At 36.9% G+C, this 27,093-nt stretch overlaps 1 protein-coding gene across 4 annotated transcripts in view; it reads right to left on the bottom strand.

Moving 5' to 3' along the window:
• CCT6B (chaperonin containing TCP1 subunit 6B) overlaps nucleotides 1-27,093 on the bottom strand; it is a 70,953-nt gene that overhangs the window by 9,354 nt on the left and 34,506 nt on the right. For 3 of the 4 annotated variants that reach the window (XM_055101160.2, XM_003817999.5, XM_055101159.2), the window contains 9 exons: nucleotides 22,358-22,468; nucleotides 22,046-22,205; nucleotides 20,105-20,187; nucleotides 19,180-19,276; nucleotides 18,746-18,893; nucleotides 11,924-12,057; nucleotides 10,510-10,612; nucleotides 8,526-8,598; nucleotides 7,490-7,678 (listed from right to left, as the gene is read on the bottom strand). In XM_055101160.2, the coding sequence (XP_054957135.2) occupies nucleotides 7,609-7,678; nucleotides 8,526-8,598; nucleotides 10,510-10,612; nucleotides 11,924-12,057; nucleotides 18,746-18,893; nucleotides 19,180-19,276; nucleotides 20,105-20,187; nucleotides 22,046-22,205; nucleotides 22,358-22,468 (979 nt within the window). In that variant the 3' untranslated portion in view covers nucleotides 7,490-7,608. Of the gene's footprint in view, nucleotides 1-7,489; nucleotides 7,679-8,525; nucleotides 8,599-10,509; nucleotides 10,613-11,923; nucleotides 12,058-18,745; nucleotides 18,894-19,179; nucleotides 19,277-20,104; nucleotides 20,188-22,045; nucleotides 22,206-22,357; nucleotides 22,469-27,093 lie in introns of those variants that run through there. The other variant, XM_063598683.1, reaches the window with a different exon arrangement.

Raw genomic sequence — 27,093 nt, 5'->3', positions numbered from 1 at the left:
TCCCATTTGGAATGGCTATATTTGCCCAATACCTGTATCCCCATTGTATCTAGGAAGTAACTAGCTTGTTTTTGATTTTACAGGCTCATAGGCGGAAGGGACTTGCCTTGTCTCAGATGAGACTCTGGACTGTGGACTTTTGAGTTAATGCTGAAATGAGTTAAGATTTTGGGGGACTGTTGGGAAGGCATGATTGGTTTTAAAATGTGAGGACATGAGATTTGGGAGGGGCCGTGGCAGAATGATATGGTTTGGCTATGCTCCCACCCAAATCTCAACTTGAATTGCATTTCCCAGAATTCCCATGTTTTGTGGGAGGGACCCAGTGAGAGGTAATTGAATCATGGGGGCTGGTCTTTCCCACGCTATTCTTGTGATAGTGAGTAAGTCTCGCAAGATCTGATGGGTTTATGAAGAGTTTCTGCTTTTCCTTCTTCCTCATTTTTCTCTTGCCACCGCCATGTAAGAAGTGTCTTTTGCCTCCCACCATAATTCTGTGGCATCCCCAAACATGCGGAACTGTAAGTCCAATTAAACCCCTTTTTCTTCCCAGTCTCAGGTATGTCTTTATCAGCAGTGTGAAAATGGACTAACACATGCATTAAAAATAGATAGATCTGGCAGTTCTAGCACATAGCAGTCTAGCTAATGTGGACCACCCTCCACCTCACCCCTAATTTACAAACATAAAAATGCTAGAGGAAATGTATGGCTTGCAATGAGATACCATTTCATACCCAATAGGATGGCTGTTATCAAAAAATAACAAATATTGGTGAAGATATAAATTAGTGCCCTTGTGTACTGCTGGTGAGTACAAAAATGTAAAGAAATTCCTCAAGAAATTAAAAATAGAATTAGCATGTGATCCAGCAAATCCACTTCTTTGTATATATTCAAAAGAACTGAAAGTAGGGACAAACATATTTGCACACCCATGTTCATAGCAGCATTATTCATAATAGCCAAAAGGTAGAAATAACCCAAGTGCCCATCAATGGATGAATAAATAAATAAAATGTGGTAGGTACATATATTGGAATATTATTCAGCCTTAGAAAGAAATTCTAACACACACTACAATATTAATGAACATAGACAACATTACGCTAAGTGAAATAAACCAGTCGCCAAAAGACTGTATGATCCCATTCATATGAGGTACATAGAGTAGTCAAATTCATAGAGACGGAAAGCAGAATGTGATTAACAGGGGCCAGGGGGAGGGGGAAATGAGGAGTTATTGTTTAATGGGTGCAGAGTTTCAGGTCTGCACGGAAAAGAAGTACTAGAGACGGATGGTAGAGATGGTTGCACAACAATGCACACATACTTAATCCCACTGAGCTATACACTTAAAAGTGGTTAAAATGGTAAATTTCATGTTATATATATTTTACCATTAAAATAAATAAATAAGGAGCATACAAAACAGAAACAAAAACTATATGGCTGAGCTTAAAAAAGAGAAAGGGAAATTATCTTCCAAAGGAAGTCAAAGCAGAGTGACAAACTCTGAAGGTGAACTATAGAAGCCAGAGAAAATAAGAAACTAGATGTAAGATCTAGTCTAGATGTCAGGCTTTTAACACTCACACAGAAACAGGACCACACTTGCAGGAAGGAGTTGAAGCTAAGGCCCCTAAATGAAACAAGAGCCTTAAAAAGGCACATTTACGGAGGCCAATGCAGAGGCTGGATGCACTCCACCCACCTGCCAAGTGAAGTAATGGGAAAACTTGCTCTGCTCAGGATGCCTATGAGAAACTGAAGCTCTAGACCTACACCATGCTCAGGTGTGGATTGTGAAATTATACCACCTGAGGGTTTCAAAAAAAAGGTAAAAATGGTCCCATGTTTATAACTTGCCAATGAGAGTGCAAACTGGTATAAACCCTATGGAAGGGAATTTGGAAATATGTGCCATAATAACAAAGCCTGTACAATAGCAGAAAACAATGAGATAATATTTTCAAAGTGCTGAGAGAAAACAATGGGTAACTTAGTAAATTATCATTCAATAGTAAGGAGCAATAAAGACCTTTTGAGGGCAGCAAAACTAAGAGAGTATTACTACCAGATGTACACTAGAAGGAGAAAGAATATATAGCAGTAAGAAAGAAAGTGAATCCAGAAGGAAGAAGACAGTTGCAAGAAAGAGTGGTGAACAAAGAAACGAATAAACATATGGAAAGTCTAAACAGAAACTGACTTTATAAAATAATAGTGATTCTCAGCCTGACCAACATGGTGAAACCCTGTCCCTACTAAAAATACAAAAATTAGCCAGGCGTGGTGGTGCGCGCCTGTAATCCCAGCTACTTGGGAGGCTGAGACAGGAGAATCGCTTGGACCCGGGAGGCAGAGGTTGTGGTGAGCTGAGATTGCACCACTGCCCTCCAGCCTGGGCGACAGAGTGAGACTCCATCTCAAAATAATAATAATAATAATAATAATAGTGATTATTACTATAACTAATTTAAGAGATTTAAAAACAAGAAGGAACTAAAATATTGAATGAGAACACATGTAAACACAGGAGGAATTACTGTATTTAAAATGTTTTAAGGACTTTGTATTGTTAGGGAGGAGCAGAGTTACTATGTTAAGTATGCAAGTTAAAAATTTTAAATTAACCCTACAGTAATAAAAATAGAATATATCATTTCCAAACCATCAAAGAGAAAAAAATGGGAAGTAGACAAAATTGAATCAATCTAATTGAAGGTAGTAAAAAGAGAAAGCATTTTTTAAAAAGAAGAGTAAACAAAAAGTATCAAAATTATATAGTAGAAATAAATCTATCACTAATCATCAAAAATAACTAAACTCACCAGTTAAAAGATACTGCCCAATTACTCCTGCAATCTCAGCACTTTGGGAGGCCAAGGCAGGAGGATCGGTCCAGCTCAGGAGTTCCAGACCAGCCTGGGCAACATAGCGAAACCCCATCTCCACTAAAAATAAAATAAAATAAAAAATAAATGAGCCGGATGTGGTGGTGCTCACCTGTAGTCTCAACTACTTGGGAAGCTAAAGTAGAAGAATCCCTTGAGCCCAGGAGATCGAGGTTGCAATGAGTTATTAAATTAATAAAATCTAGCAATAATATGTTTTTAGAGACACATTTAATACCTGAAAACAAAGAAATTTCATAAAAGGATGGGAAAACATACTAGAAAAATAGTATCCTTTCCCTATCCCCTGCACCAAAATAGAGCTGGCATTGCTAGATGAATATAAAACAAAATAAGACTTTAAGGGAAAAAGTATCATTTTATAAAGCATTACTATAAAAATATAAATTATCAAAACAGCCTCGAAAGGAAATAGAAAACATGAGACCTAAAATAATAAAGAAAATTGAATCAGTAGTCAAAAATCTATCCTTCCCATCTAAAAAACTACTAGACTCAGACCAAACTGTCAAGAAATAGATAACCCTCCATTTTACCAATCAAACTTCCACAGAAAACAAAGAGTAATAATTCCTCAACTCATTTTATGAGGCTAATATGTCACTGATGTAAAAATTAGAAGAGGAAAGTAGAACAAGTAAAATTATAGGCCAACAGTGCTTATGAACACATGTAAAAACCTAAATAAATATTAGCATTGAGTCCAGCAGTATATAAATAGTACCATATTTCATTGAATCTAAAATGTCACTCATTATAAGATGCACCCATTACTTCATAGACTAAAAGAAAATGCTATCACTTCAACCATGACATAATACTTTATCATTCATACATTTTTTATATTTACTGTAAGAGCTTTTTAAACTTACATATACAATTTTTTATCATATATCGTTCCTATGCATTAATAACATAGGCAAAATAATAAGGTAAGATACTCTTAAGACTTCATAATCAAGAGTCCAACTCTTCTAAATCACTTTTCAACTTAGAGTCTCTGACACTCATTCTCACCATCAAGAAGCGGTAATGCAACATTTCATGAAAAAGTCTCTACTACTATCTCTGGTATTTTCTTCTAAGCCATTGACACATATTCTGAAAATTTTGATGTTGAAGTTTTTTTCTTTAACTTCCTGGAACATGACATTGTAGTACAGAAACATACTGAAAGCCAGGTGGGGTGGCCCCCACCTGTAATCCCAACACTTGGGGAGGCTGAGGTGGGAGGATCACTTGAGGCCAGGTGTTCAAGACCAGCCTGGGCAACACAGTGAGGCCCTGTCTCTACATACATACATACATATATACATACATACATACATACATACATACATACATACATACAAGAAATATACTGGAATATGCCCTGCTTAGATTTTAAAAGTATAAGCATAGATTGCAAATCCCACTTGATGTAAACAAAACTTTTAAAATACATTTTATATATATATAACTTATCATATGAGTCCAGATTCAGAAACTTGGGGTAAGGCAGTTCCAGATAGTTTCATTTCACCTGTAAACTGTGTCACTTTGGCTGATACTGTAATCTGTAAATGTATCATATGTTTACAGATGTGGCCTGCATTAATGTTCCTATTTTGGTTTTTGTTGAATCTCCTGTCTGCTTGCCAAAACCTAGGATGCTTCAGGCCCATGTACAATCAAAAGCAGAGGCATCCTTGAGCATTAAAGCATTGAACTAACTGGAAAATGCAATATACCATATAACTGAAGTGAAAAAAGGCTGTATTTTTGTGTTTTTTTAAATAAAAGTTTGTGTAACTTTTTTAAAAAAAAGAAATACACCAGAATACTCCAAAACTGCTAAAATGAGTGAATGGATAAGTCTCAAAACCATTAAGTGAGAAATAAAAGCACAAAAGTATATCTACAGAGCGGTACAATTTATACATTTTAAAAACCCAAGAAAAGGCTCGGTACTCAATAATCCCACCACTTTGAGAGGCCAAGGCAGGGGGACTGCTTGAGGCCAGGAGTTCAAGAACGGCCTGGGCAACATAACAAGACCCCATCTCCACAAAAAAACAAAAAACAAAAAACAAAAAAAAAAAAAGAAAGAATGGAAAAAAAGAAAAAAAAAGAAAAATTCACCAGTTAGCTAGGTGTGGTGTCATGTGCCTATAGTCCTAGCTACTCAGGAGGCTGAGGTGAGAGGATTGCTTGAGCCCAGAAGTTTGAGGCTGCAGTGAGCTGATTGTGCCACTGCACTCCAGCCTGGGTGACACAGTGACACCCTGTGTGACACAGTGACACCCTGTCTCTAAATAAACTAAATAAATAAATACCCCAAACAAAATTTTTATGTTGTCACAGGTATGCAAAAGAATAAAGAGTGGCTGGGCGCAGTGGCTCACAACTGTAATCCCAGCACTTTGGGAGGCCGAGGTGGGTAGATCATCTGAGGTCAGGAGTTCAAGACCAGTCTGGCAAACATGGTGAAACTCTGTCTCTACTAAAAATACAAAAGATCAGCCAAGCGTGATGGCAGGTGCCTGTAATCCCAGCTACTCGGGAGGCTGAAGCAGGAGAATCACTTGAACCTAGGAGGTGGAGGTTGCAATGAGCCGCGATTGTACCACTGTACTCCAGCCTGAGCAGCAAAACTGTCTCAAAAAAAAAAAAGAATAAAGAGTGGGAAAAATAAAAGTGAATAGGCAATAAAGATCACCTCCAGGGAAGAAGGGTGGAAAAAGCATGATGGGGAGTGGGTGGGGGAAGTGGCATCTTAACATTTTGTATTTTGGTATTTCTTTAAAGAAAATCTGGCTGGGTACAGTGGCTTATGCCTGTAATCCCAAAACTTTGGGAGGCCGAGGCAGGGAGATCACTTGAGGTCACGAGTTTGAGACCAGCCTGGCCAACATGGCGAAACGCCATCTCTGCCAAAAATACAAAATTAGCCAGGCGTGGTGGCAGGCTCCTGTAATCCCAGCTACTTGGGAAGCTGAGGTAGGAGAATCGCTTGAATCCAGAAGGTGGAGGTTGCAGTGAGCCAAGATGGTGCCACTGCACTCCAGCCTGGGTGACAGGAGGGAGACTCTGCCTTAAAAAAAAAAGAAAAAAGAAAAGAAAAGAAAATCTGAAACAAATATGGCAAAATGTTACTATTTGTTAAAGCTAGGTGGAGGGTACAAATGTGTTTATTATATTACTTTCTGTCTTTTTGGTATATTTTAAATATTTCAAAATTTAAACAATGTTACACAGAAAAGATCTGGCCATATGCATGGTAAGCCCATTTTAAAAGGCCTATCCTATAGAATAAAGACAAGTTTAAAAAGGAGATCTTTCTTTATAACAGCAAAAAAAAATTGAAAACAGAATCAGTAAAATAAATTGTGGTATAACCATACAATGCAATGCTATGTAACCATAAATAAGTGATGGTTCAGAAGTCTGAATACTAGGCCAGGTGTGCTGGCTCATGCCTGTAACCTGAGTACTTTGGGAGGCCAAGGCAGGCAGATCACCGAAAGTCAGGAGATTGAGATCTGCCTAGTCAACATAGTGAAACCCCTTCTCAACTAAAAATACAAAAATTAGTCAGGCGTGGTGGTGTGCACCTGTAATCTCAGCTACTAAGGAGGATAAGGCAGGAGAGTCACTTGAGCCTGGGAGGCAAAGGTTGCAATGAGCCGAGATCATGACTGCACTCCAGCCTGGGTGAAGAGTGAGACTCCATCTCAAAAAAAAAAAAAAAAAAAAAAAAAAAAAAGAAGAAGAAGTCTGGATACTGCCTTAGAAAGATGCTGACAGCATATTAAGTGGAAAAAACAGGCTATAAAATTATAGGGTTAAAGGAACCTTCTCCTATATGCACAAACAGGCCAAAGTTCCATTAATGCACCTGCCATATTTTAGTCTCTTATCAACTACCATCCACGGAAAGAAGTTAACCACAAGAACTCTAATAAAAATAAAAAGCATAATAGATTAATTCTAGAGTTTCAAACAAGAAAGATATTGCTATAATATCTATACTGAACAGTTGTATTATAAGCCAAAAATAATTATTTCCCACCATTGGTGTCAATAATTCTCATCTTTCCAGATGAGACCTGTTCTATCTCACCATCTAGACAGAGAGCTACCAGAGCTAGCACAGTAGCATAAATTGTTGATCACACATACAAAAAAAGCCAGATAAAATATAATAAATGATATACAAAATAAATTGAGTCAGATATTATAAACAATGCAACCCAAAGCTACACGCCATATTTATAAGAGGAAAGAGTGGCAGCAAAAAGTCACTGAAAGAATTTTGAGAGAAAATGAAACATTCTGTCCTACTATATTTATACCCTCTGATAAATTGGAAATTTACTTGGGTGTACTAAAACCTCTATTTTGTTAATTAAAACTTGTCAAAAGGTCTAAGTATCATAAAGATCCTATGCTATAAAAACTGCAATAGCATATAACAAAGAGTGGGGAGTTAGGACTCTTGGGGAAATATTTAAATATTATTCCTTTACTGTAAAAGTATTTATTGTGTTCTTTATACCTTGATGAAATATTTTTGAGACTATTAAGACCCAAAAGACATAAACTGCATTTATTGTGTAGAAATTCAGAATGGCTCAGGCTACACAATAGTAGTCAGATGTAAAGTGTACTAAATTTCATCTTCTAGAAGGGTTGATTTTGAATTCAATCATCATTTGAGAGAAGACATCCCAGCTCGCATAATTTCATCAACCAGGAGAATGTTGGTGGCAATCACTGTGCTAAGGAAAAAGATGAGAGGGTGAGTAAAGCCTACTAATCCACTCTTAGCTTTTTTCCCCAGCAATCTTTACCTATGTAGGGTACTTTGTTCTTTAATGATGTTAGTATGATGTTTTATGAGACAAGGCTATTATAAATACAAATACAAATGTCACCCTTTTTTTTTTTTCCCCCAAGATGGAGTTTCACTCTTGTTGCCCAGGCTGAAGTGCAATGGCAAGACCTCAGCTTACTGCAACTTCTGCCTCCCAGGTTCAAGCAATTCTCCCGCCTCAGCCTCCCGAGTAGCTGGGATAACAGGCACCCACCAACACACCTGGCTAATTTTTGTATTTTTAGTAGAGACAGGGTTTCACCATGTTTGCCAGGCTGGTCTCAAACTCCTGACCTTAGGTGATTCATCCGCCTCGGCCTCCCAAAGTGCTGGGATTACGGGCATGAGCCACCGCACCGGCCCAAATGTCACCCTTTGTATTATAATTTAAACTCCTTTGCTGATAAAGTGCATTCCTGATTTATATTTCAGCAAAATTGAGCTTATTTTTACAATATCATTTGATTTTCTCCATCATGCATGTGCTATTATTTCAGTAAATTTCCCCTTTTCTTTCCCCCTCAAATAGTAAGATTAATTTTTCTTAGAACTTAACACTGCTAGATCTAAAATATAAAAGGGACTATGGACTATAAAATGACAGAAGCTAGTTCTAATAACTGAATACCACACCTTTCATACACTTGACAATTTTTCCACTGTACAGGGACAAAAATAATAGAAAAAATTTCATCTTAATATTATCAATTATAACTCTACAGGTCTTTCACTTTATGTTCATATGAACTTACCAAGAGTGAAGAAGTTGTTTTTTTACACAATAATTATCCCAAACTCCTGCATCTGCTGCTACCATTGGCTCACCTGAAAAGTAAAAACAATTTTCATACCAAAATCTTAGTATTTGCTATTAATATTAATTGATATCTTCTAAAAATATTTAATACATTACCAAAACTACTTTTGTCAAGGTCATCAATGACCTCCATATTGTTAAATCCAATGGTTGATTCTCAGACCTCATCTACCAGTATTTAACACAGTTGATCACATTCTCCCACCTACTCTGTGTTATCTTCCAGGATACCACACTCCTCTGGTTTTCTTTCTTTTGCACTAGTGGCTCCTTTTCTGATTACTTTGCTGCTTCTTCCTCTTCCTCCCTGACCTCTTAACGTTGGAGTACCCAAAAGTTCAGTCCCAGCCTCTTTTCTCTCTACCCTTAATCCCTAGGTGATCTCATCCAGACTTTTAGATTTAAATCATACACATCTGATGACTCTCAAGGTTTTTTGGGTGTTTTTGTTTTTTGTTTTCTTTCTTTTTTTTTTTTTTTGGTGTTTTGCTTTTGTTTTTGAGACAGAGATCTTGCTCTGTCACTCAGGCTGGAGTGCAGTGGTGCCATCTCGGCTCCCTGCAACCTCCACCTCCTGGGTTCAAGCAATTCTCCTGACTCAGCCTCCCAAGTAGCTGGGATTATAGGTGGCTGCCACCATCCCCGGCTAATTTTTGCATTTTTAGTAGAGATGGGGTTTCACCATGTTGGCCAGGCTGGTCTTGAACTCCTGACCTTTAGTGATTCACCTACCTTGGCCTCCCAGAGTGCTGGGATTACAGGCGTGAGCCACTGCACCTGGCCTGACTCTCAGGTTTTAATCTCCAACCCAGACCTCTTCTTTGAACTCCAGACCCATATATCCAACTTTTTTAATTAAAAGATTACAGATGCTTCAACTTTGACTCTGCCAAAACTGAATGCTGATGTCCTCTCACCCACAACCTGCTCCAGCCAGTATTCTCCACCACAGTTGATTGCAACTCCAACCTTCTACTTGTTCAGTTGACTTCTCTACAAAGTGGAGAGTGGCCAGAGTGATTCTCTTAAACATAATTAGGCCACGTGCCTGGCCAGCATGGTAAAACCCTGTCTCTACTAAAAATACAAAAATTAGCCAGGCGTGGCAGCAGACACCTATATTCCCAGCTACTCCGGAGGCTGAGGCAGGAGAATTGCTTGAACCTGGGAGGCAGAGGTTGCAGTGAGCCAAGATCGTGCCACTGCACTCCACAGCATGGGTGACAGAACGAGACTGTCTCATAAATTAATTAATTAGGCCATGTCACACCTCTGCTCAAAATTGCTCCCTGCTCCTCTAAAGTAAAAGCCAAAGTCCTGAGACTGGTCCAAATGCCCCTGCATGATCTGACCTTCTGTCACCTCTCTCACCTCCTTCCTCAGAAACATCAGACACTGGCTTTTCCACTGGCTGTTCTCTTTCCCTAGAACACTTAACCCCAGTTGCCTACATGGCTAATTTCCTCACTTCCTTCCACTTTTTTTCAACAGACATCTAGATGATGCCTACCCTGACCAACCCTTTAAGCTGTCATTCTCTCTCCACCCTCCTGTACTAGCATTCATGATCATTATTATAGCACTCTTTTTTTTCATATAATTCATTACTTTTTCTAAAATGCTGAAGGAGTTTATTTATTAAAGTTATTATTTACTGCCTACCTTCTCCCACTACAACATAAGCTCCCAGGGGCAGATATTTTTGTCTGTTTTGTTCTGTGTGAAGCCCAAGAGGAAAACAAGCACTCAATAACTATTTCTTAAATGAATGAACATTTTTTAAGAAGCTCAAAAATAAACTAAAGGCATCCAAAATTTAAATATTAAAGTTACCCAAACCTCTACTCCTTTACCATAAGATCTGGGTAACTAAAGAATAACCTCTTTATTAAGCAGCTAATTTTCCTTCACTTTCTTACCTGTATTCAAATCTATGCCCACAAGTTGTTTTGACTCGACATGCTCAGCCTGAACTTTTACTAATGTTTCCTGTGGGTCATAACCAGCATTCTGAGCAAGAACCTTTAGGAATAAAAATAATAATATATATTATATATATATGCATAATACCTTCACATATATCAAATATAAAAATACTCTTTACTCTTGTAAAAACACATCCATAACATGGCAATCATCTCCTTTTGAAGAATTCCACTTTTAATCTAAATCAAATTATTATTTCATCTATCTAGTAGTTTTTATATTTACTTAAACATTTCCCCTATGCACGTCACACTAAATTCTGAGGACATCAGAGTTCCCCCATTTCTACCCTACTACATTAATTTCCCTCCTCGCAAAAGGTTTGTTTTGTTTTGTTTTTTAGTATGGAAGGAAGTAGAATGATATTCTTGTTTCCTCTAGTGCCGCTAGCCACATGCCCTCCAGTTCTTCATAGGCACTTGCTAAGGAAACCAGAATATTTGCAGCACCTTTGTGCCCCTCATCTTCATGAGGAGAGTCACGACCTGTGGTAACAGGGTTGGAGATACCTGCACTCCAAACCAGGCTCATTTCCAAGTGGCCCCAAATCACCAGCTGATGAGGAAAAAGGTACCACCAATGTAATGTGTACTGGGGTTACCAATTTCTGTCAACAGCAGGATCATACTGACTTTGCTGCTCTGGGGAAAGAAAAAATAGCAAATCTAATTCACAAAGATTTCACAAATTATGAAAAATTTTAATAAAAATTAGCAAAGAGATTTTGCTAACATTGTTAATAATGTTTTAATTCATGGTAATAGCATCTTTGAAGTAGTTTTACTATATTTCTAAGGTGGTTTGAAACCAATTAAGGCAAAGACAAAGGAATGGTCGCTTTCTGTCCTTAGGTTGCCACATGGAAAAATTCTGTTTTCTCTTTTTCTAGGAATTATAATGATGATGACAAATGTAAGGTTGTATCTAGGAGTGCTAAAGAACCTCAAGCCCTCCCTCTCCACAATTTAAATTGATTACATTTGGATACCACTAACAAAACAAAGATGTACCATAAAATCTAACTAAATTTTAAATTCTAAACTTTTTCATTATGATTAGTTAATCATGAGTCATTTCTGAAGGAAATTTTTGGAGCTGCTTTAATTTTTGGAACTCAGAGAAAGAAGCAAGGGGGTAAGTTGGCTATTTCATGAGATCATGCAAGGATTCTGGGCTGTTATCGCAAAAGTTTCCCTGCTTTAGTTGTAAAATATCTAAGAGAAAACTGTGTAAGGAAATGCATATAAATACCTGTCTACTCCATTAACTATCAGATAATATGGGCAATTTGTAATCAAACACCTTTATGTCTAAGCAGTTGTTATTTGGCCGAAAGGGTAGTTGTACCTTGGGAATAATGAGTAAGGCATCAGCAAAAGCTTGGACTCCAAGACGAGCTCTTCCTTTTATACTGTTCTTATATGTAACAAGAGCTTCAGCCATTGCCACTTCAATTGCACCAGCTCCAGGAACCATACAACCTATTGGAGAGAAAAAATATGATTGGCAAGACATGCCATAAAGACCAAAAGAGAGAGAGAGAAAAGCAATTCACTATTTAAGTATGTTCTATTATCTACAGAAACCAAATAAATTGCACAGCTTAGTAATTACTCAGTTGTCTTATGAAACATCCTGAAGTTATATGTCATTAAATAAATAGGCATAGTACAGATAACTGGCTGCAAACAGCTTATTTTGCTCCTTACCCTCTGGTAAACAAGAATAATTTATTTTTACCTTCATCTTACTCTTTTATAACTACTTTTTTTTTCTGAGATGGAGTTTTACTCCATCACCCAGGCTGTACTGTAGTGGCATGATCTTGACTCACTCCAACCTCTGCCTTCCAGGTTCAAGCGATCCTCCTACCTCAGCCTTCTAAGTAGCTGGAATTACAGGCGTGCACCACCACACCCAGCTAATTTTTGTATTTTTAATAGAGATGGGGTTTCACCACGTTGGCCAGGCTGGTCTTGAACTCCTGACTTCAAGTGATCCACCCACCTCCGTCTCCCAAAATGCTGGGATTACAGGTGTGAGCCACCACACCCGGCCTTATGACTACTTTTAAGAGGTATTTATAATTTATATTGACAGGTAACTGATTACAATATCTGACATGAAAATTCTTTAGACCAAGATCATTTGTCTAGTTTTTGATAGGGAATTCTTGGAACTCAATGAAGTATTTGTTTTTTGTACTGCAGCAGAACTCAAACTGCTATCTAAGAAAAAATTTAAGTGGTATTATTATTCTAAAGCAAGAGTTTTGGTTAAACACATCAAATTTCACATCAGGATATGACTTTTATATCTGCTACTTGTATGGTTTCATAAAGTTTATGACTCTTATTTAAATCGGCAAACTTGCTTTAAAACAAAACAATACGAAAACAATCTCCCCTTTTATCTCACATCATTTTAAAATTACTACCCTCTTTCACTGCTTCACTTCACAACATAACCGCTCAAAGAGTTGTTTACCCACCAGATGATTACATCATTACCTCCCATTCACATTTTTTAAAAGTTCCTTGTTAAATACAGAATATACTCAAAAGAATATTTATATGTATAAGATATAAAGAATAAATGCACAAATAAACAAATGTATCCATGTACCTACCACCCAGCTTAAGAAAGAGATTACTAGAACCTTTGAAAACTTCCCTGATCCCATTCCCTGTGAAAACACAACATATCAAAATTTTAGCATCCCTAAAGCAGTACTTAAAGAGAAATTTATATCACGAAACACCTATATTAGGAACGAAGAAAGTTCTCAAACTAATGACCCCAGCTTCCACCTTAAGAAACTAGAAAAGGACAGGGTCTGGTGGCTCGCTCCTACAATCCCAGCACTTTGGGAGGCCAAGGCAGGTAGATCACTTGAGCCCAGAAATTCAAGACCAGCCTGGGCAACACAGTGAGATCCCATCTCTACAAAAAACACAACAATTAGCCAGGTTTGGTGGCACACACCTGTAATCCCAGCTACTTAGGAGGCTAAGGTGGGAGGACTGCCTGAGCCTGGGAAGTCAAGGCTGCAGTGAGCCGTGACCATGCCACTGCACTCCAGCCTAGGCGACAGATCGAGACTCTGTTTCAAAAAGAAAAAAAAAAAAACAAAACTAAAAAAGGAAGCACAAATGAAACCTAATATAAGCAAAAGAAAGGAAATAGTTAGGATGAAAGTGGAAATTAATCAAATGACAAATGTCAGAAATGAGAAAATTTATATCACTACAGATTCTACAGATATTAAAAAGAATAACAAATGAATATTATGATCGACTTTATGACAATAAAGTTGAAACTGTTGATCAGAAGTTAGTAAACTTTCTGCAAAAGGCCAGTTAATATTTTTCAGGCCATACCATTTCTTTTCCAACTATTCAACTCTGCCACTGTAACACAAAAATAGCCACAGACAATATATAGACAAATGAGTATGGCCACATTCCAACAAAACTTTATTTACCAAAACAGGCAGCAAATCAGATTTAGCTCATAGATAGTAGTTGATGATCCTAACTTAGATGAAGTGGACAAATTCTTGAAAGACTACAAACCACTAAAGCTCACTCAAAAAAAACAAAACCTTTATAGCCCTACGTCTATTAAAAAAATTGAATGTGTCATTAAAAGCTTTCCCACAAAGAAAACTCCAGGCTCAGATGGCTTTATTGACAGTCTACCAACATTTAAGAAAGAAATAATACAAATAATACCAATTCTCCACAACAACTTAACACTTTCAGAAATTTGAACAAGAAGAAAAACTTTCCAATTCACTCTATGAGTACAGCATTGTTCTAACACCGAAAAAGATAAAAGCATTACAAGAAAAAATATACACAGACCAATACCCCTTATGAATACATATGTAAAAATTCTTAACAAAATTTTAGCCAATTAAATCAAATAATACATAAAAAGGAGAATACACATAGCACCATTATTCACAATAGCCAAAAGGTAAATGCAACACGTTTCCAATAATAGACAAATAAAATGTGGTATATACATACAATAGAATATTATTCAATGGTAAAAAGGAAGGAAATTCTGGCACATGCTACAACATGAATGAGCCTTGATGACACTATGCAAAGTGAAATAAGCCAGACAAAGGACAAAAACTGTATGATTCCAATTATATGAGATACATAGAGTAAACTCATAGAGACAGAAAGTAGAATGGTGGTTACCCAGGGCTGGGGAGGTGGGTAGGGAATGGAGAGATATTGTTTAATGGGTTCAGAGTCTCAGTTTTGCAAGGAAAAAAAGTTCTGGAGATGGGTGGTGATAATGGTTAGACAACATTGTGAATGCACTTACTAACACTGAACTGTACACTTAAAAATTGTTAAACTGTAAATTTTATGTTATGTATATTTATCACAATTTAAAAAATAATTTTAAAAAATGTAATCCATTAATTTTTTAAAAAGTAAAATGCATTATAACTAAGTATGGTTTATCCCAAGAATGTAAGGTTTGACATTTGAATCAATCAATGTAATTTACTGTACGAGAAAACTAAATGAGGGCTGGGTGCAGTGGCTCAGGCTTGTAATCCCAGACCTTTGGGAGGCCAAGGCAAGCAGATCACCCGAGGTCAGGAGTTCGAGACCAGCCAGGCCAACATGGTGAAACTCCATCTCTACTGAAACATACCAAAATTACCCTGGCATGGTGGTGCATGCCTGTAATCCCACCTACTCAGGAGGCTGATGTAGGAGATTCGCTTGAACCTGGGAAGCAGAGGTTGCAGTGAGCCAGGATTGCGCCATGGCACTCCAGCCTGGGCAACGAAGTGAGACTCCATCTCAAAAGAAAAAAAAAAATCATATGATCATCTCAATAGATGCACAAGAAGCATTTGGCATTTATTCTCGTGTGTGTGTGTGTGTGTGTGTGTGTGTGTGTGTGTGTGTTTTGACAAAAAACAACAACAACAAGAAGTTTTACTCTTGTCGCCCAGGCTAAAGTCCAGTGGCACGATCTCGGCTCACTACAACCTCCACCTCCCAGGTTCAAGCAATTCTCCTGCCTCAGCCTCACGAGAAGCTGAGATTGCAGGTGCCTGCCACCATGCCCAGCTAATTTTTGTATTTTTAGTAGAGACAGTTTCACCATGTTGGCCAAGCTGGTCTTGAACTCCTGACCTCAGGTGATCCATGCACGTCGGCCTCCCAAAATGCTGGAATTACAGGCGTGAGCCACTGCGACCAGCCTGGCATTTATTCTTGATTAAAAACTGTCAGCAAACTAGGTGCAGAAGGGAGAACTTCCTCAACCTGATAAAAACCTATAGCTAACATCATACATAATGGAGAAAGATTGAATGCTTTCCCCCTAAGATCAGCGATGAGGAAAGGATGTCCATTCTCATTATTTCTAGTCAACATTATACTGGAGGTTCTGGCCCATGAAATAAGGGAGAAAATTTTAAAATATCCATATTGGAAAGCAAAAAGTATAACTGTATAGCAGACAATGTAATCACTTATATAGATAATTCAATGCAGCCTATAAGAAAGCTAATTGTGATTTAGCAAGGTTGCAGAATTCAAGATCAATGTACAAAAATAAAATATATTTCTATATATTAGCAACTAACAATCAGAAATGGAAATTTTAAAAATAGCATATACAATAGCAACAAAATACATAAAATATATAGAGATAAATATGGAAAAAAGTATGTGAGGCTCATATACTAAGATCTATGAAATATTACTGAGATAAATTCAAGAAGACTCAAATAGATAAGATGATATTCATGAGTTAGAAGGCTCATTATTAAAATATCAACTATCTCCAAATTGGTCTACAGATTTAATAAAATTCCAATCAAACAGGGTGTAATGGCTCACACCTGTAATCCACGCACTTTGGGAGGCCAAGGCGGGAGGATCGCTTGAGCCCAGGAGTTTGAGACCAGCCTGGGTAACAACATAATGAGACATTGTCTCTACAGAAAATAAAAAAAAATTAACCAGGCATGGTAGTGCATGCTTGTGGTTCCAGCTACTTGGGAAGCTAAGGTGGGAGAGTCACTTGAGCTCAGCAGGTCAAGTCTGCAGTGAGCCATGATCACACCACTGCACTCCAGCCTGAGTGACAGAGTAAGATCCTTTCTAAAAAAAAAAGTTCTGATCAAAATCCCAGCAGCAGTCTTTTTGGTAGAAATTGACAAGCTGATTCTAAAATTCATATGGAAGTCATATGGAAATGCCAAAGACTTAGAATGACCAAAATAACTTTAAAAAAATGAGAGTTAACAATACTGATTTCAAGATTTATTATAAAGCTACAGTCATCAGGACAGTATGATATTAACATTAAAATAGACAAATGCATCAGTAGGACAGAAAAAAGAGCACAGAAATAGAGCCACACAAATATGAAAAACTGATTTTTTATACACGAGAAAAGGCAATTCGGTGGTGAAAGTAAAGTCTTTTCAGCAAATAAGACTAAAACAATCTGATACCTTTATATGAAAAAAATGAACTTGTATCCATACTTGTACCATATACAAAAATTAACTTAAAATGAATCACAGACCTAAATGTAAAACATAAGACTGTAACACTTTTAGAGGAAAATCTTTATGACCCTAGGTTAGGTAAAGATTTTTCAGATACCACACCAAAAGCATAATCCATGACAGAATAAAAATAATAAATTAGACTTCATCAAAATTAAGAACTTCTCTTTGAAAGGCACTGTTAATAATAAAATAAGCCACAGAGGAGAAAAATTTGCCAATTATATATCTGAAAAAGCACTTGTACCCAAATTATATACAAAGAACTCTCAAACTCAACAATAGTATACTAACACAAATTTTTTTCTTTTCTTTTCTTTTTTTTTTTCTGGAAACAGGGTCTCGCTCTGACGCCCAGGCTGGAGTGCAGTCGTGTGATCATAGCTCACTGTAACCTCAGACTCTTGGGACTCAAGTGATATTCCTGCCTCAGCCTCCTAAGTAGCTGGAACTACAGGTACAGGCCACCACGCCTGGCTATTTGTGTGTGTGTGTGTAGAGGCATGGTCTTGCTATGTTGCCCAGGCTGGTTTCCAACTCCTGGGCTCAAGCAATCCTCCCATCTTGGCCTCCCAAAGTGCTGGAATTACAGGTGAGAGCCACTGTGCATGGCCAACAATCCAATTTTTTAAAAGGGCAAAAGATTTAAACAGAAAATTCACCAGATATACGAAGGGCAAATAAACACATTAAAAGATGCTCAACATGGGCTGAATGTGGTGGCTTGTGCCTACAAATCCCAGCACTCTGGGAGGCTGAGGGGGGAAAACTGCTTGAGGCCAGGAGTTCAAGACCAGCCTGGGCAACAGAGACAGAACTCATCTCTACAAAAAAAAATTAAAAATTAGCCAGGTGTGGTGGCATGCACCTATCGTCCAGCTGAGGTGGGAGGATCACTTGAGCACAGGAGTTTGAGGCTGCAGTGAGCCATGATTGTGCCACTGCACTCTAGCCTGGGTGACAGAGCAAGACCCTGTCTCGAGAAAAATATATATATGTGAGGTTTGCAGCCAGGCGCAGTGGCTCATGCCAGTAATCCTAGCACTTTGGGAGGCCAAGGCAAGTGGATCCCTTGAGCCCAGGAGTTCAGGACCAACCTTGGCAACATGGTGAAACCTCATCTCTACCAAAAATACAAAAATTAGCCAGTTTCAAAACCTGGTCTCAAAAGAAATAAATAGATTAAATAGATTAATAATAAAAATAAAATTTAAAAAGATTTAAAGGCCAGGCATGGTGGCTCACACGTGTAATTTCAGCTCTTTGGGAGGCCAAGAAGGGCAGATCGCTTGAGCCCAGGAGTTCAAGACCAGCCTGGCCAATATGGCGAAACCCCATCTCTACTAAAAATACAAAAAATTAGCCAAGTGTGGTGGTGTGTGCCTGTAATCCCAGCTACTTGGGAGGCTGAGGCAGAAGAATCACTTGAACCTGGGAGGCAGAGGTTGCAGTGGGCTGAGATCGCACCACTGCACTAAAGCCTGGGCAACAGAGCAAGACTCTGTCTAAAAATATACATATATACATACATAGGTGTGTGTGTGTATATATATACATATATACACACATATACATGAGGTTCATATCAATCACAAGAAAGAGCTTACCATCTTCAATGGCATTTTTGATAGCATGAAGTCCATCTCTTATGGCATCCTTGACTTGTGTGAGAGTATGCTTATTTGGTCCTTTAACCAACAAGGTAACAGAGCAAGGGTTAACACACTCCTCAATAAAAGTGAACTTTTCTTCACCCTAAAGGGTGGCACAAAAATATATAACTTTAATATTTGAAGTCATTATAAAATCAACAATTTATACTAGAATACAATCTTCATTTGAATTTTTCTTATCAAGCATAACTAAGGGAGTTAAGTTATATCTGAACTCTTAACAAACATTTAGGTAAATAAACTGTAAAATCTGTTCTGTGAATTAGATGTCAAAACACAAAACATGAAATAAAAGGTCAAGTAGTATTTTTCTTTAAAAAAGGGGGCTTAGTATTCACTTTATAACCACTGTTCATAGAAATACTCACTAATGTATACTCATACACAAGACCAGCATGTCCCAAGCAATCTACGGTGAGATCTTCAAAAGAATTCATGGCCATTCCACCACAAGCAAGAGAGAGTCTGAAATTACATATATGTCACCATAGCTTGATTATGGAGAACATTAATACTAATTTCTTAGAGGAGAGAAGATATCTAATACAGAAGACTGTATTGTTACTGTATTGTATTGTTTTGGGTTTTTAATTGACTAATAAAATTGTCTCTATTTATCGAGTACAACATGATGATGTTTTTAAATATGTATACACTGTGGAATGGCTAAATTGAGCTAATTAACATACATATTGCCTATGTGAGGCTTGATTTAGCCATTTGTGTGATAAGAACAGTTAAAATCTACTCTCAGCATTTTTCAAGAATCCAACACATTGTGCATTCTCAGGTGGGTTTGCAAAAGATTTTTAAAAAGAACAATATATTGTTATTAACTACAGTTGCCATGTTGGACAATAGATCTCTTGAATTTATTCCTCCTAACTAACTGAAATTTTGTATCCTTTGACCCACATATTCCCAGTGCCCCTCCCCTCCCACTGCCCCAGCCCCTGGTAACCGCCATTCTACTATCTACTTCTATGAGTTCAACTTTTTTAGATTCCATATATAAAAGTGAGATCATGCTGTATTACGTTGTATTGTTTTGTTTTTAAAATCTGTTTTAAAAAGATAAAAACTTTCCTTATACTTCAACAAAGTTCTGCAGTAGGTTAACAACCTTGCTTTTTGACAGTTCAATTATTTACTGAAACTAAAAACAAAATTGGGATTTTTTTATGCCACTGTTTTGTTCAACAACATTTACACATAAGCTAAAAGGAAAACACGTGGGATAGTTTCCATTTACTCTGTTAAAAACTTAGGATATATAATTATCTGCAAGCTTACCTTTCCATATTTCTTCTTTTTGCTCTGCGAAGAGCTACTATTCCATGTTTTGCAAGAGAATCTAAGGAAAATGGATCAATTCCCTATAATCAAATTAACATAAAAATTATAAACATGTTTTAAACCAGTATTTCTCAAACCTTTTGGTCTCAGCACCACTTTACTCTCTTAAAAATGATTAAGCACCCAAAAAGCTTTTGTTTATGTAAGCTCTATCTATAATATTTGTATTATAAAAACTGAGAAATTTTTAAAATATTTATTAATTCATTTAAATAATAAGCCCATTTTATGTTAATACACATAACATTTTAAATGAAAATTTACTACACTTTTGAAAACAAAAATATATATAGTGAGCTAGCAGTGGCATTACTTTACATTTTTGCAAATCTCTTCAATGTTTATCTTCATAGAAAACAAATGGATTCCCATATCTCATTCAGTATTCAATTTGGAATGATATGTTATTTTGGTTCAAGTTTATGAAGAAAATCTGGCCCCACACAGATAAATATTGTAAAGGGAGTAATATTTTAATAGGCTTTTCAGATAATTATGGAAATTCTTCTTTGATACTATACCAAAACTCAGTAAGTAATAGTTTCTCAAAGGTTAGTTTCACTATGGAACCATAGCAATGAACTTTTCATACTATCTCACATTAAAACACATTGGTGTAACTTGCACACTGAATGGATTATTTATCCATGTATGATTTTATAAAAATCATGCATTTTTAGTCATGTAGATAGCATCAGTTCACTGAGTTAGGCAAAGTTTCCACATGTTGACACATTTCATATATAAAATGTTGTGTTATACATGTAGAAACTGTGTCAAGTTATGCATGTGGAAACTTTGCCTATCTCAGTGAACAAAAACTCACATTCGTTAATATCACTACTATTATTAGGAAAGTCTTTTAAGTATTGGAAAGCTGTCAAGTTCACATGGCAGATACAAGTTTTCTGAAATTCTAATTTTTTAAAAAAGTTCAAATGTTATTGACAACAAATACTGTCAGTTGTTTTAAGTCACAGAATTTCCTCATTCATTTTTGAGAGAAATCTACCAAATACCCATATCTAGATAACCACAGTTTGTCTGTCAGTCATTCTTCCAGGTAAAAGTGGCATTCCATGAAAAAGTGGCTAGTTTACCTTGCAATTTAAACAATTACACAAGTGCTCCCCTTCAAGACAACCATCATATTTTGGTATGCAGTAGAAGAGCTTTGAAGTTCCCAGCCCCATAATCCCAACACTTTGGAGGGCCAAGCCAAGAGGATCACTTGAGACCAGCCTGCACAACATGGCAATACCCAGCCTCTACGAAAAAACTTAAAAATTAGCCAGGCATGGTGATGCACACCTGTAGTCCTGGCTACTTGGGAAGCTGAGGGGGAAAGATCACTTGGGCCCAGGAGGTCAACGCTGTAGTGAGCTATGATGGTGCCACCCAAGCACTCCAGCTTGGGTGACAGAACAAGACCCTGTCTCAAAAGAAAAAAAAAACAGTGCTTTGTGCATACTTCATATTTTGTCACACATAATAATAAAAGGATGCATATTTAAGAATCAAAATTTAATAAATTAATAAGTTTTACCACTTCATCAAGACACTCTTAAATGATACTGCCTTTTTTTTTTCACTGTAAGTTTGCAGTGGTATAGCAATAAAGAATGCGATGACTACTAGTATAGTTTGGTGCTACTTCTTTGACTTGTACTAAGGTGCCAGCAGTTTTACAGATTGCTTTTGCAGCATCATTGCAAATGTCAACACAATGTAAAAGGTGTAATTATTATTATGAAAATAGTTTTTGACCTCACAGACTCTCTGAAAAAGTCTTAGGGATTCTTAGGGGTCCACAGACCACACTTCAAGAAATGCTTAAGAACATTTACAAATAACTAAAATCTAAACTTTCTTTCTCACCTTTTGATTGATGACGACAAATCCTTTATTTGACTGAGCACAAACTTTGTCCTTCAGGTCTATTATTTTTTGTACTCTATCTTCAATAAATTTTCTTTCAGCTTTTACCAATTTCTCTTTCTCTTCTGCAGTCTTATAAAAGAAACCAGAGTTCACCTCTCTAAAAGATTAATAAAAACCAGCTAGTAAAGGCAGGAGGAAAAAGGAAAAAAGATAGAAGTAGTCTACACCAAACATCTGGAAGGAAAAAGAGATTTTAAAACACCTTTAGAAAAAAAATGTCAAAAGTTATAAAGAGAAAGTAACACATACGTTTCTTCATATTCCAGTGAAACGTTGCAAATAAGGATAAATGCATCTTCTACTCGCTTCTTCATATCTGGATGACGGGCACCATGATCCAAAACTAATCCTTGGATCAACCTATTAAAAATATTAATGTTTCTTACTTTGAATATATACTCTAAAATTTGGTATAAAATTATCATTGTACTATTAAAGTTACATCAATACTTCCAGGACACACATTGTTTCCTTGTACCAATTTTAACAGTTTTTGGTGTTTTTGTTTTTTGTTTTCAGAGATGGGGGTCTTGCTATGATGTCCAGGCTGGCCACGAACTCCTGGGCTCAAGCAATCCTCCTGCCTCAGCCTCCCAAGTAGCTGGGACTAAAGGAGTGCACCACCTCACCCACCTCCTTGCATTGACTTTAAACCTAACATATAATTAGTAAAATTAGGAAAGAGAATCTACTTTAACACAGTGTGACTATGAAGTCACAATAAAAAGTCAAGCCAGAATTATTTTCTAAGTTATCTGATTCAAAAATATGACACAGCTTATCAAGTAATGAAAGGTTTGTATACAATGAGTTTCTTAGGAACATTTATTCAAAATGATTATATGGAACAACTAAAAATTGTTAACCTAAATGTCCAACAATAGGGTATTATTCAGCAAATAATGACCCAACTATTTGATGGTTATAAAAAGTATGTAATAACATGGAAAAATATTTATAGGGCTAGCTGATAAGCATAGAATGACAAATTGCATATGAAGCATGACTATAACTGTTCTTTTTAACAACAAACAAGGAAGGGGAACATCACACACCGGGGCCTGTTGTGGGGTGGGGGAAGCGGGGAGGGATAGCATTAGGAGATATACCTAATGTTAAATGATGAGTTAATGGGTGCAGCACACCAACATGGCACAAGTATACATATGTAACAAACCTGCACGTTGTGCACATGTACTCTAAAACTTAAAGTATAATAAAAAATATAAATAAATAAATTTTTTAAAAAAAAACAACTTGGCATTAAAAAGAAAAAAAATGGGAGGGACCTAAGAGTAGGGGTTATGCCTGGGTAGTAGGAATATAGATGATTTGGAAAGGAGGTGTTTCTTCCTGTTTTCCAAATAATCTTTCAAGAGTCAATATTTTTATAACTTTATAAAATTCATTTACAAAACATTCAGGGGATGGAATTTCTACTTATGAATCCTTTATAACTAATTTTTGTTATATATTTTTAAACTATTTTAGTTCAACATAATTATAAGGAAGTTTTCAAAATTTTACTTTAACTAGATTACTCCACCTCTTAACAGAATGTAAACATATCTAGAAACAATAACACTATGTTCAACATTCCTCACTTTTCAAGCCTCCTTCACTTTCCTCCCTCCCTACTGTCAGCAAATGACATTGTTTCTTTGAGAAAATAGAAACATTGTCCCATTACTACCTCTACCAATCCACTTGCACTTGACCCTGAACCTCCTACTACTATGAATGAGCTGTCCATGTTCCTCTCTATGGGTAGCCTCTCTACTTGTGTACTGGATTCCATTTCCCTCTCTGTTCTTGCACTGTCCCCTAGTCCCCTATATCAATTCTTCTCACCTAAAGAACCATCCTTACCAGCATACAAACTTGCAGTAACAATTCCTATCATTAATACAAAAAATCCTTCTCCCTCAGCCCCATTCCCATATTCCCTTCTAGCTACTGCCCCATTTCTCTGTTCTCCTTCATAACTACACTTCTCTCAGTTACCATTCTCTCTTGAGCCACCTTCAATCTGACTTTTATTTCCACCTCTTTATTCAATCAGCTCTCATTAAAACCACTAAAAAAGTCAATGTTTTCCAGCCAGGCGCGGTGGCTCACGCCTGTAATCCCAGCACTTTGGGAGGCCGAGGCAGGCGGATCATGAGGTCAGGAGATCGAGACCATCCTGGCTAACACGGTGAAACCCAATCTCTACTAAAAATACAAAAAATTAGCCGGGCCTGGTGGCAGGCACCTGTAGTCCCAGCTACTTGGGAGGCTGAGGCAGGAGAATGGCGTAAGCCCAGAAGGCAGAACTTGCAGTGAGCCGCGATCACGCCACTGGACTCCAGCCTGGGCGACAGAGCGAGACTCCGTCTCAAAAAAGAAAAAAAAAGTAAATGTTTTCCAAATATAACAATCAACTCTCAGTTCACGGCAATGTACTCGAACTTTCAGCAGCATATGACACAGCTGATTATTGTCTCCTTGAAATACTTTCTTCCTTTGGCTTCTGGGACACCACTCTCCCTTGGCTTTAATGCCTCCTTGACTGCCCCCTTCTCACTCCCTTTTGCTGAATCCACCTCATCTTTTCAAACTCTAAACATCCAAGTTCCCAGGGATCATGCTTTAAACTTCCTTTACTATATTCACTTCCCAGATGGTCTCATTAACTCATGGCTTTAAGTCATTTATACACTAATGATTCTCAAATACATACTTCTAGTGCAGACCTCTATTCTGAATTCGAGACACATCTCTCCAAATTCCTAATCAACATCTCCATATGGATGCCTAATAGGCATCTCAAACATAACATTCCCAAACTGAACTCTTGATTTATCTCCCCAAATCTGCTCCTCCTAGTCTTCTCCATCTCAAGAAACAGCACCTCCACTTTTCCTGCTGATCATGAAAAAGCCCAAGAGATATCTCTGACCGCTCTGTTTCTGTCATGTCCTATGTTGAACCCTCAACAAATCCTATTGCCCTTTCCTTCTAAGTACATCCTAATCCAAATCATTTTCATTTCTCACTTGTAGTATACCAACATTCCTAACTGGTCTCTGGTTTCTGCCTTTGGCCCTCTTTTACCTCCCAATCAGCCGTTTTGTGTGTATTCCCCACACAAAAACCACAGATAACCTTCTGAAGTATAAATCAAGAACTTGTTATCCTCAGCAATAGTAGGCTAACTGAGATCAGTCCTACTATCAAAAACAACTAAACATGCTGGCTTAAAAGCAAAAAAACCTTAGCAACATTGAAGAGCTATAAGATAGTATATAATCACAAGGCCAAAACTGAAATAAAACAGAAACTCCAACAGGTAAGTAGAGAACTGCAGGAACAGTAGGTTCTTTTATCTTAAAGTCATTTGACAATCCAGGCAAATCTGAACTTCGGTTTCAATGTCTTCACAATGAGAAGAAAACAGAATTAAAAGCACAGAGCTCATCCAAGGTGGAGTGTTTACAGGAGACCCTCTTCACATTAAGTTGGAACCACAAAGGGCTACATACTCAGGATTATCCAGAAGGAAGAGCTAGAAATAATCAGCCCTCGCATGGACTTACAGTCGGAATTCATATCAAATGGATATTCCCAAAAACCAAGCTGTGAATTTAATTTAAATTAGTCCCTAGGGAGGCAACAAATGCAAATCCTCTCTGCAGAAAGGCAGCTTCATTCTAGGTCTCAAATTATTTCTACCAATACGTTTTTCAAGCACAATGAATGGCACATGTGAACACAAAGCATGATGAGTGAGAACCAGTAAAATATAATAAACACCAGAAAGGGACAAGTCAAAACTTTAGATATTATAATTATCAAACATGAACATATTAAACATATGTTTAAAGAAAGAAAAAAGGGCAAGTTTGGAAAGATTTGCAAGGAATAGAACACCATAAAAGGTAACATGACAGATTTAAGAAAGAACCAAATAGAACTTCTATAAATAGTAAATACGGATATCCACACATATACACACAGATATAAAAAATTCAAGAAAACAACAGACATAAATCCATATGTCTAATAAAAGAATATTACAATGTTTATAGCAGCACTATTAATAATGGGCAAAAAATGCAAACTACCTAAATGCCAATGAACAGCAGAATGAATAAACTGTGGTATATTAACACAAGAAAATACTAAATAGCAAAGAGAATGACGAATCTACTAATCACACAAAAATACAAATGAGTCTCACAAACAATGCTAAATGAAAAAGGTCAGAAACAAAGAGTACCTACCTTATGATTCCTTATACAAGTACAAAACATATAACAATCTATGCCGCAGAAATTCAGACTACTCTAGAAGAAATATGGCTGAGAGGAAGCAAAAGAGGGGCTTTTAAGGTACTAGTAGTTCTGTTTCTTGTGAGAGTGCTGATTACACAGATATATTTGGAAAATTAATCAAGTCATATTGCTATGATAGTTGCATTTTTCAGTGTGTGTTACACTTCATTAGAAAGTTTATTTTTAAATCAAGGGACTGGTTTTAAAGTAGAGTAGACATTGTTTAAGAGAAAATTAGCAAACAACAAAATATATCACTAGAAATTATCCAGAATGCAACACGAAAGACGGCAAGACAAAAAGTACATAAAAAACTAAATTAAGAACATCAAGCATACATTTAACTGGAGAAGGAGAAGAAGGGATGAACAAAAGAAATGTTTAAACAGATAATGGATGGAAATTTTCCAGAATCAGATAAACGATAGCACTCAAAAAGCCAGAAAATGCCAACCAGAATAAACAAAAAGAAATCCATACCTAGCTACATCATAGTAAAAGTATACAACACCAAAGACAAAGAGAAATATCTTAAAATCACCTAGGTAAATAAAGGACTCATGGCTATAAAGGACTCATGGCTAATTCCTGTACAGCAATAATGAAAGCTAGAAAGCAACAGAACAATATCTTCAATCAGCTGAAAGAAACTAACTGCCAACCTAGTAA

Source organism: Pan paniscus, chromosome 19 (assembly GCF_029289425.2).
Source record: "Pan paniscus chromosome 19, NHGRI_mPanPan1-v2.0_pri, whole genome shotgun sequence".
Taxonomy (NCBI): Eukaryota; Metazoa; Chordata; class Mammalia; order Primates; family Hominidae; genus Pan; species Pan paniscus.
This window is presented reverse-complemented; position numbering and strand designations above follow the sequence as displayed.